Source organism: Nicotiana tabacum, chromosome 6 (genome assembly GCF_000715075.1).
Source record: "Nicotiana tabacum cultivar K326 chromosome 6, ASM71507v2, whole genome shotgun sequence".
Lineage (NCBI taxonomy): Eukaryota > Viridiplantae > Streptophyta > Magnoliopsida > Solanales > Solanaceae > Nicotiana > Nicotiana tabacum.
Window position 1 is genome coordinate 39622030 of NC_134085.1, and position 11572 is coordinate 39633601.

General features: G+C 36.8%; 1 protein-coding gene across 3 annotated transcripts; it reads right to left on the bottom strand.

Annotated features, from left to right (window-relative positions):
- Window positions 1–372: 372 nt before the first annotated feature.
- On the bottom strand, window positions 373–11354 carry LOC107808692 (protein HESO1). 3 transcript variants are annotated; one of them, XM_016633229.2, is made up of 10 exons: window positions 11043–11338; window positions 10833–10940; window positions 8515–8729; window positions 7858–8022; window positions 6415–6590; window positions 6241–6336; window positions 5556–5625; window positions 1605–1735; window positions 1340–1450; window positions 373–1147 (listed from the first exon to the last, which is right to left on the bottom strand). In XM_016633229.2, the coding sequence occupies exons 3-10, from the start codon at window positions 8651–8653 to the stop codon at window positions 623–625; spliced, it is 1413 nt and encodes a 470-aa protein (XP_016488715.1). In that variant the 5' UTR covers window positions 8654–8729; window positions 10833–10940; window positions 11043–11338; the 3' UTR covers window positions 373–622. The 3 variants fall into 3 exon arrangements, with proteins under 3 accessions (XP_016488715.1, XP_016488714.1, XP_016488716.1); XM_016633228.2 differs by lacking the exon at window positions 10833–10940 and having other exon boundaries at window positions 11043–11354; XM_016633230.2 differs by lacking the exons at window positions 10833–10940; window positions 11043–11338 and adding an exon at window positions 10112–10228.
- Between the last annotated feature and the right edge of the window lie 218 nt (window positions 11355–11572).

Genomic DNA, 11572 nt, shown 5'->3' on the forward strand with positions numbered 1-11572 from the left:
TAGTGTCACTCTTTTAATTTTATAGGTACATCTAATACCCAAGAGAAGACATTGTTGAGGGTAGTGTATTTAACATATTGTGCAACCCGCAAATCTTAAAGTCAGCCCCCCTTCAATGTCGATAATTCAAGCTAAAATAAATTAATCTAGCTGCAAAGCGAACAAGGTACTGTATTAAACTCCGTTGATCTACGGTTCAGTACTTCACGAAATCCCCTGCTATACTATGTATGATTTTGATCTTACTTAAATGATACATTTACTATTTGATCATTGTATAATAGACTACCACCATAATAATTTCAAGCAGGCCAGGGGGAAGGTGGGAAGGGTGTTGGAACGCCTCTAAGAAAATATATCTCAAGCATTGTAGACCAGAATCCTCCATCACTAGTGCTGGAATTATAGCACATAGCAATTTGTATTATCAAGTGTTTTTTTTTTCTGTATCGTTCCAATTATCGGATGTCCCCTCGAAGGGACAATTGTCTTTTTCTCTAAAACTGGCAAAGACTCGTTAATCTCTCTGGACAAAAGCCATCATTTTACCCTAACAAAACAAAAAATAGTAAGCACTTGAAAGGATGCCTAGTTTCAGCAGCACAAGTCAAATTCATGCCCCCTATCTGTCCGATTTTGGCCTCCATATTGGCTGTGTTTGAACACGATTAGCCTGAGTGGGTCTCTGCGCCGACGAATTCTGATTCCTGTCCACCCTTTTGTCCTGAAGCCGATGTGCTTGAAATGGTGGATATACGGGTCTCTGTGCCTGAAGCTGAATTTGTGCTTGGATTGGTGGCAGTACAGCTCTCTGTGCATGAAGCTGATGTTGTGCTCGCATTGGTGGCGGTATAGCTCTCTGGGCCTGAAGCTGATGTTGTACTTGTAATGGTGGCTTTATAGCTCTCTGCGCCTGAACTTGCGGCCTAAGGCCATTTCTACTGTAGTTATTTTGATTTCCAGCAGGAGTTCTTGCCACAAACTTCGATACATGTGGCTTAACAAGAGTAGAAATAACTTCATTCTGATTTTGATTCGATGAAATAAGCATAAAGTGGGTCCTCCTGAATGCTTCTGCTATTCTTGTTAGTTGTTTACTGCTTACACCCCTTGCTGCATTAGCTGGCTGCTCAAAGGGATCCTCAACCTGAATGTCAAAATACAAAAAAAGATCAAAATAAAAAAGGCCTAGACCTGGCAGTTTTTTTGGTTTATCCTTTTCTTTTGCTTCTTAAGGTGGGTGCATGATGGGAAAAAAGGGTGTGGGCGCATGGGGTTTTTGTGTGTGTGAGAGAGAGAGAGAGAGAGAGAGAGAGAGAGAGAGAGAGAGATATTTTACAAATATTGTGTATGTCTTAGGCAGCCATCTCATGTTGCCCTCAATATCTTCCCACTGGCCAGTGAATGGGCTAATTCCTTGAGCAGAGGCTTTTGAGCTGATGTCGCAGAACTACATAGAGGATCGCAGTTAATTTTTCTTGCAACATTGTTATAGTTTCAAGGTTGTAATCAATATCCATTAAAAAGAAAATATCAAAATAGTCCGCAGGTTCAACATCATATGATAAACATGACAGACAATAGAGCCTTGGACAACTTACTACCTTTGCAATGAATGAGATGAAAAGCTCAGACAGAGAACTCTTATTAATCGCTCGTGACTTATTTAATATAAGTCGATTTATATTTGTAGCACATGTTTCTTCAATGAACTTCTCTGCACTAGCCCTAACACCTGCAAAAGCATTTTCCAATAGATTGGTCGAACATTAGGCGTTTAGTTATATAGGTCTAAAACAGAGAATAGGGAGAAGGTAGTTGTAGTAAGACAGATGAGTCAGCTATAGCAGTCCTTTATGTATAAACCAAGTTATATTTGTTTGGACTTCCTATTTGTCCATTTTAATCTGGTACCTGGTATTCACAAATGAATTTAACAGTTGCCACCCATGCATTTGAAAACCCATTGCAGTAGTAAACTATTCCTCTCATACTTCGTGAGCATTGCATTACCATCATTATGCTTTAGAAAACCCGGGACCTTGTGTAATTATAGTTTAGGTATACTTCTGAGGTGAGTGCTGCCCCCAGCCCTTAAAATCCAGAAAAAATCTGCTTAATGTAAATCTATGGAGCACAAAGTCATCAAAGCAAGTAACAAGCATCTCAAGTACCTCAAAGAACTACTCCAATCCATGTGTCAAAAAAAAAAAAAGTACCTCAAAGAACTACTCTCTCCCCTTTCATTTTATAACAAGGTATTTGATTGGAAATAGAGTCTAAGGGTTTTTTTTCAGAGACAAAAATACAGTTTAAGCTTGACATATATATTAACGAATTCAAATTCTTGAATGTTGTGAATGTTTTATAGAAATGTAATGGTGTCAAAAATTCAGAATGTTCAAAATGAAAAGTGTCATATTAATATATGAACAGATAAAGTATAACGCAAAACATTGCGGAAATAAGCTCCCGCAAACAAAAGCCTGGTGTTTAAGTGAAGAAGGGTAGAACAGCGATAAAGTATAACGCAAAACATTGCGGAAATAAGCTCCCGCAAACAAAAGCCTGGTGTTTAAGTGAAGAAGGGTAGAACAACGTGCCAATTATCCATCAAATTTTTAACTGTGCACCACTGGCCGTTGGGGATTTCTTGGTTACAAAAAAAGACGGCAAAATATATAGATAGACACTCAAACTTGGTCCAACTCCCAACTATCATGTTGATACTTAAACTTATCCAATGATCAAGTAGACACTTCAACTTGACACGTGTATGTCTCATGGACACCCGGGTCTAACAGACTTCACGCGTGAACTGCAATCACGGGTGACATGTCAAATGGACAAATTAGCAAATGGCACGTATATTTTTTAAAAACATAATAAATTTGTAAGTAATTTTTTTATTTAAAATAGAAAAAGCCTCCCGTCCACCTCCTTCCTCAGCCATTTTCACCACAAACCACCATTATTGACCACTAATTAATTGGTTCTCCCCTCTCCATCTCAAGTACCACCCTCTTTTTTGTCCAACCATTCCTTCAATATCTCTTTTGTGATTGGATTGCGAATTACATAGAGAAAGGAATTGAATTATTAGTTCAATTTCATAGAATCAATGTCTCTATTTCTTGTGTTCTTTAAAGTCTTTAAAAATGGGAGAAATCCAAGAGGTTAAGATCGTTTCTCATTAGAGGTGATTTCTGACCAAAAAAGTATATCAAGTGGCATATAGATTTGAGAAGAAAGGTTTTGAGAAAAGAAAAAACGAATGAAACAAAAGGTAAAAAATGAAACGAAAGGTCAGGGATTGCCGGTTAGCATAGGGTTGTTGGACTTTCACCAAACGAATTGCAAGAGTATCAGTAATAGACAATGAAGGCAAGGAAGGGATGTGGGTGTCGAGAGAAAAGAATAAAATATGGAGAAGGATGGGAGAGGGGCATTACAAATGAAATAGAGGTAGATTATAAGGGTAAAATGGAATTTTGCTATACCTTTTCAGCTGGAAATGGGTTGGAATAACATCTCACGCTCTCAAATGTGAAGACAGCACACACGGTGCCTGGTCAGATTCGAGTGTCCACGAGACACACCTGTGTCAAGTTGAAGTGTTTACTAGATCATTGGATAAGTTTAAGTGTCAAACTGACAGTTGCGACCAAGTTTGAGTGTCTGTCTATATATTTTGCCTAAAAAATTAACTACTTCTAATTAGAAAAAGGAGAAACACCTGTTGTTCTAAACAAAGTCATCACTCATCATATGCATCACTGTTAAATTGCTAAAAAACAAAGAGTAGAGAGTCTTTATACTATGTCCGAAATTACTTTTCCACTTATTTAATCTATTTTTTGTTCCAACCCCTTCAATTAACAGTTCGTACGGATGCTTTCAATCTTGTCATCCTGATGGGGCTGCTCAACTACAACTAGAGCTGTCTATACATCAGGAAGGAAAGGAAAAGCTATACTGAATAATATATTCATATGTATGCACATGAGCCTTTACCAGTCTAGCATAATCAGTACCATTAACCTAAATTAACAATTATAGCAGCTCTATTAAACCCCATACACGTGCAAGACGAACTTTTGTTTTCATATTCTTTTGATTTTTGCTCAATTATTCGGCACTTGCTTCTAGCTTTAGCTTGATTACCTCAATTGCAGAGACCTCAAATTAAAACCACCAACAGACCTAACAACATTCAGGATTTTCTAGACGACCTAATTCACTTCCTTCTTGAATTAGGACTTTTTCCTTCTTTTCCTCTTTCACATGCCTGCCAAATAACTAACAAGTTAATAAAATCAGGGAATTCCTCCCACATCTTCCTCCGAAAATCTTATGGCATTGAAATCCCCTCTTAAAATCAATGACCTTCCATACCAACATCAGCCTAGAGATCTCTTCCTAAAATATTTTTTGACCCCTTCTACTGGCTCATAAATTTCCATAAAATCCCATTTCATTTGTATTTTCATGATTTTAAAAATTCTGGGGCAATGGAGAACTTCCCCTCTTTCTCATATGTCGGAGTTTCAACTTTCTCTCACATAACACCACAATCTTTCCAACTGTCCTTCTAGTCGGAACCATATCATTCTCACCCGACTTCCTTCCCCAAGCTTCTAATCATTAACTTTGGAATTTCTTCCATTTTTAGTGTGGTGGCAACAAATGTTGATCTTCACTCCCTCAACCAACCTCGATGCTCTTGTATACGGGTCATTCATCTCCCTCACAAAGCCTCATGCTTAATAGTATTTTTTTGGCGACTTGCTTTTGATGTCTTCTCCATGACAAAAGCTTGTCATATGGCCAAATTTTGGAAAAGAAAAAAAATTATCTTAACCACCAAAAGGTAAACACTTTCTCCCCTCCACCTCCTCTCTCCTCCTTCCCTGTGCTTCCCTTGTGATTCATAATTGATAGAGTACTTCAAACTCTTTAAATTCCTCACATTTTTTAACCCCCCCCCCCCCCCCAACAAATCTTTTTCTCGCTACTGATTATTGCCATTCTTAATCTATCTCGGCTGAAGAGTGTATACTTCAATTGATAAAAATCTTCATAGTATCTTTAAACTATTAAGGACTCAGTGGAACAAAATTTGGTAGAAATTTATTGAATTGTTTTTGGAAATAAAAAGGAAACATGTGACTAGTTACAAACTTTTTGAGAGTTTGTGAGTGCTTTATGGGTGGAAGAATTTTTCATAGAGAAATGTCCTATAACAACTTCTTCAAACCCAGTTTCTTGGAAAAAGTTTTGCCAAAACTTCTTGATCAAACTTCAACAAAGATACCTTTTTATGACCGAGAAATGGGTCTGGAGACGACCCTTTAAACAACAAAGTCATTTGGCAACAAATGTTGCAACTTTTTAGAAAAAAAATTCCTCAAACAAATGCCACCTAATTTCTTTGCGAGATAACCACTATATAACTCGAAGTGAAGAGCTCACGCCCCAACAACATAACAGTAAATTTGACATAGAAAGATGCATCAGCTTATTCAAACATCAATAACAAACAATCATTTAAGTACCTGTAAGATCATCAACCATATTTCCTGGATATATTTCTTTAAGAGGTGGTAAAATTGCAGGCACACATGTCTGCAAAAATAAGTAGGCTAGCTAAGACCAGGGAAAAAAAAGTTCTGTTATTTACAAAAGAGATGAGAAATTTAATAGAACTGCAACAGTCTTAAAAAAGGAACATGACTAAGTAACAACATTGTAAACAATCAGGTCCAGCTTATCTTTTTTATTTCAATATTCACTTACTTATGAGCCAATTATTTGATGGGGGTGACTTTGCTGAACAATTTTCCCTGAAAATCACTCATCTCTGACAGGTATTTTCTCAGTCCCTACTTACTGATTGGAAGTCCACTTCTTTTCTATTCTCTTCTTCCCAATACTCACTTCTTTTTATAACTCTTCTTCCTAATGCTTCCTCACTTTTTTAGATTATAAAAATGTAAGAGCTAATAATGATAAAACTACATAAAAAGCTTGTCTTTTTACTTTTTACACCCTTTTTCCTTCTCCAATTCTCTTGGTAAAAAAAGGATCTAGAGATCATGTATTTGCTTTAGATGAAATGCAAGTCTGTACTGCAAAATCAAGAGTTATATTACCCTATAAGCAATAGGCTTCATACTCTTCAATACTTTGGGACGTGAGACTAGAAACTGCCTTTGTAAAACTAATGCAACAGAAAATTACCTGAAAGTGGAACACAACTAACAAGCTGAGAGAATATGAGTTCAAAGTTCCAGCCTTCGAATCATTAATATTATGTGCCTTAGCCCATTCTTTCACCTGCACACAAAGGAGAAATCATCGAATCGAGTCACATTATTCAAAAGTAGCCTCATTGTCTCCTATGTGGGCACATACCAGTAAAACCATATCACGAAATCGTCCATCAATCATGTTGATCCAGTATAATATTTTGGACTTCATTTGGCCACTCAAATTATTGATTGATATATCACAAGAAATATTGTAATTGCCCTGAAACTTCAAGATTGGGACTCTTGCATTGGTAATAAATTGCAGCTTTCGGCATCCACCTGTGAAGTAGTGCTAGCAATGAATTAGACCAACACACTCTTGAAAGCAAGAAACAAATGAGAGTGAAGATTTCTCCGGCTTTTCTCCAGCAATGCTAACAGCAGCATTATAAAATTAAATCACAATTAAGACAAGGACAAAAACAACTGAGTTTGGCTCGGAAAGTTACACACTTGGATATTACACATATCATGTTCAGACTTCAGGGTTTCTAGTCTGAGCAAACTTCCTTTCTACGATCCTTTATTTTTTTTGTTGTTGCTGCCGCTGTCTTCTTGAGCCGAGGGTCTATCGGAAATAAGTCTCTCTACCCCTTCGAGGTAGGGGTAAGGTTTGCGTACACACTACCCTCCCCAGACCCCACTTGTGGGACTCTATTGGGTTGTTGTTGTTGTTGCTGCTTTAATATGTTTAAGTTTGCTAAGTAATGTACTAGACTCATTTGATTTGGATTTGAAGTCAATAGATGTGAAAATGTCGAATTGATGGAATGTTCAAAGGCATTCCATGACATAATGATATCTCATGTTAAATTGTCACATCAGTGAGGTACTTCAGACATGATCCAGAACTAAATTCTCAGAACATCAGTTAACATGAGATAACAAGGAAAACAAAGCAAAGAAGTGAACGCATGTACATCAATGCATCTGTAACAATCGTATGAAAAAAAATGGATGACAGCTATTGATCTTCAATCCTACACACTAACATAGTACTTCTCTTGTTCCTAACAAGGTTGGGTCTGACTCTTACTATGATAGAATAAGAACATCCATATCCCCCTCACCCCGCAGGAGAATAATTCTATTTCCTCATTAACAGCTGGCAACTGGATAAGATATTTAAAAAGTCTGACAAAGCTATTTGATTTTCAGTAAGTACTCATTTTGAGAAAAGAGGGCCACAAATCCAGCTCCAAGCAGCAGTTGGTATTCCTAAAGGAGTTGCTAAAGAACTAAAATTGATATCTGACACCGGTAACCATTCTTTTGGCTCATTTGCAATAAAACTGCAGCAGCTTCCTTTATTTAACAGTTCTAAGCCCTTTCCTAGTTGCCAAAGGAAAAACTTCCTATTATTTATCTTCAATTTTAGCACCCCATATAAATATCCCAGGCCCATCAAATGCTATGAGCATATTTGATTTTCATCGAGAAAATCTCAAACAGCTTGACCATTGATCCTTGCTACTAGTGGAGAATTTTCATAATAAAGAAATAATTTATTTACGCAAATCAAAGGGCATTAATCATGAGAGCATACCTTTAGCTTTCAGAGCTTTTCGCACATCCTCTAGTAGACTTAGTTTGTACTTCTTCCCAGCAGATGAGATATATGATCCATTGGGCAACTCAATGGAAATATCAAGATCTCCCCATCTTGTAAAAAGATTTGACACGAAAGATCCAAATGGCTCTACAGTTGCCCCTGGTCACAGAGTAGAAGCTGACAATAGTAAACTTGGTGCTTGTTAACTGAAACAGTATCTATGTCTTCACCTTTAACATACCAAGATGACCCAAAGAAGGGTAATTCCAGAAGAGGAACTTAGAACTTCACCAAATTAGCATCTAATTTACATGAAAAATTCAGAAGACTAAATAAAGTTGTTCATCCTATTAAAATTAATCTTAACTTGCAATTATGGTCTTCCAAGGGACCAAAGCTGAGAAGAATCATTTCCAACTCCAAAATCAAAAAGGGTGTAGGGATGAGCTGTTAGATTACAAGGAAAGCACCGTCCATTGAGTTGCCAGTACATAGAAACACCCCCTACATGCCAACCCGCAAAATAGTACATCATGTTTTACCTGATTTGAGAATCAAGAAAAATCGTCTCTACAAGTGACAAACAAGTAACCTAACCACCGAAGCTCCACTAATCAGGATATATAACAAAGTATCACCACTTTAAATTACCTCTCAGGCTTTCTATGTTTTCAACCATGGCTCGAAGTTCATCAATGAGTTGAAATCTCATAGACCAATCCTCATCCAACGGATTGATAGAGCGAAGTATATTCCGAAGAGTATGCTCCAACAAGCTGTAGCCATTCATTTTGAGTACCAGATACCCTTTGATTCTAGCTTATTAAAGATAATATATCAAGCTATTCATGAAAAGAATTGACTACCTGCAGAAAGAAGGGATAAGAACAAGGTTTATAACAATTAGTGCAACTACTCAAGAAAAGATGATTAAATTGAATTTTGGCGAGTATCGTGACAGGTGAGGAATTCAGACTCATTTCATACTAGGAATGAATTATCTTTATGTGCCATGAAACAAAATTATAGCTGCTTAAACATAAAGACAAGCCAGATAATCAAATTCTTGAATCGCAGCAAGGGGGAGAAAATCATAGTTGACTCACTGACAAGTTAACTGTTCTGTCCCTTAGATCCAAAATGTACGAGAGCAAAAAAGAATTGACACCTACAAGAAACACTTGCGAGCAGCCACCACGTGTATATTGCATCAACAACCAAAGGATAAAATGACCAAAAAAACTGACTGGCATCCCCAAATTATTGAGTTCTAAAAGTGAATAAATGCTAATATCTATCTATTGGATTGCCAAAGAGGACATTAAGAAACATATCCACGAGAGAAACAAGTAACTCAAACGCCAAAATCATAATCTACTGATGGTATACTTAGTGTAAGCAAGCTCGAACATCACATCTTTGGAATAACATCCAGTTAGAGAAAAGAAAATCCAATTAGACATAAGATGCTCGTGAGCTCATGCATACGTAAAAGGGAACGAGGAGGCAAGCTCCTCATCTTCCGCATATCTTGCTCAGACATGGCATGAATCACTGAACCTGCACCCCTTCATCCAAGTCACAACTTCATACTCCAAACGTCATCTTTTGTCCAAAGTCCAAAACAATTCAATATCATCTCACCAGACCAGCTAACCCACCCATCCACTAAAGAAAATAAATCAAGAAGTTGGACCTTGATTCGAATTCATTGACGTGGTCCACCTTCTCTCCCACGCTTAATATGTACAGAAGTGAAATCGGATGCAGAGATAATGTAATTAACCAAAAGAACTAAATACACCACACATGGTTTTATATACAAAATAGTTTATAGATTCTCAAATATTCACCCTAAGAGGAGCTTATGGGTTAACATTACATGATCATGTTCCATAAATTATGATACCTGAGTTCAATCAACAACTGTTCACTCAGTTTATCTAAAAACCATAATAAGCATAGATGTCCTTTTTAGTATGTATATTGGCTTATCCATTGATCCAATTTTGTATGTCTTACTCAAGATCTTATCCGATGAGAGAAACACTACCACAACTAAGAGAAGCATTCACGTTTTGATACATCTCTACAAGATAAGTGCAAAAAACAAAACAAATTTAAATGTAATAGCAATAAGTAATGAAGTTCTAAAAGCAGAAACCTGGATAGGAGAACTGAAGTTTATGCTGGTACAAACAAACTCCTAGAATCTACGAAATGATACTTTTAACTCATATCCAAGTACCTGGACAATTTATTTCGGCGTCCATAAATATGCACAAGAAAGTAGGACAAAGTAATCCATTAGCATCTGCTTCTTCACTGGTATCAAATAAGTTTGTCTGCTCTGAGGCTTGCCCTTATTTTACCAAACAACTGAAGTTGGATCAGTTGCTTTAGAATAAAAAACCATAATTTCTTCTTATTTGATCATTGATAGTTAAACAAGTTTTTAACTCCTTAATTAAATATTTTATAACAGCTTTTAACATCCAAATCTTTCAGATTGCTCCGACAAGGCAATAGGCTATAGATCACTCCGCATAAAATTTTTTACCAAAATAACTTCGGGACCTCTTTCCCCTTTTATGAGTAACTGCAATGTCTAAGAAGGCTTAAAATCCATTCTATCCGACAAACTTGGTGGGTATTGTTAACCTTCCTTAGATATTTAAGAACAGTATTCTAGAAGAATTACCAGCCCAGGAAATAAAGAACCTTGAGTATGGCATTAAAAAAAAGTTAATATACCTCTGGATACAATTCACACATCATCTTTGAGCAAAAGGAAAAGATGAAGAAAGCTTCAGTGACTTCACATTTGGGTTTATGGCCTAGGCACTAATTGGCAACCAAATTACAGACAAATAACACACTAGAACCAATACATGCTCAGAATCAGGAGCGGAAATAAGTAAGTAGCATCCGTCAAAATAAGAGGGGACAAAAACAACAGGAAACGATACCATGGGAATAGCATCCAGAAGTTCCAATAGCTCAGAAAACCAAATCTTTACAATCAACAATTCAGCACCACCACCCAATTCCTTATTAAAATCAATGAAATGGGTCCACTGAAAAAGCATTCAGAATGACCCGAAAGGGAAAAAGAAACAAACACCAATAGCGATTAAAGTTGAAAAAAAGGGAAAAAGGCTGGAGTGGAAAGTACTAACCTAATTGTCATTGGGTGATCGTAAAAGGGTCCATTGGAGACATTAATAACTTTTTTCAAGATTTATGACTATGAGGAGGGGCGGGTTTGCTTATAGGCAAGGGTTTTCTCCATAGTAATAAAATTTGTGTCCTGTCTCTATCTACTGAGTGTATAACTAAGGTTGTATACTTTACTTACTGCGACAAGATTTTGGAACGCAGGAAGCGCGTCTGAGTATTTCAGACATAGAAATTAGAATTTGATTGACGAGGGAGGACTATCAAGTATGAAGTTCTCACAATCAGTGCCATCCCTATTTCCATGTACCTTCGGATCTTGACCATTTATCATCTCTTATTATGTTGTGTGCCAATTGTCTCACATCAACCAAAAAAAATGTTAATGGGCTTATTATGGATCAAGTCTATTAGGTTGGATCCCTACCTAATAAGTTCAATCTAGAGGAATTTTCACAAACCACTATAGTTTAGAGCCTAATAACTGTAATTTGCTTAATTATCATTCGTAGCTACTGTTCAGTTGTTACTA

What these genes read in the sequence shown, in the direction of transcription:
- LOC107808692 (XM_016633228.2), bottom strand. Translation starts at nt 8,653, where the DNA reads ATGAATGGCTACAGCTTGTTGGAGCATACTCTTCGGAATATACTTCGC. An exon ending in TCATCTCATTCATTGCAAAG is followed by an intron (nt 1,451 to 1,604) that starts GTAGTAAGTTGT and finishes TCCTCTATGTAG; the next exon opens with TTCTGCGACATCAGCTCAAA. An exon ending in CTAAGACATACACAATATTT is followed by an intron (nt 1,148 to 1,339) that starts GTAAAATATCTC and finishes TTTGACATTCAG; the next exon opens with GTTGAGGATCCCTTTGAGCA.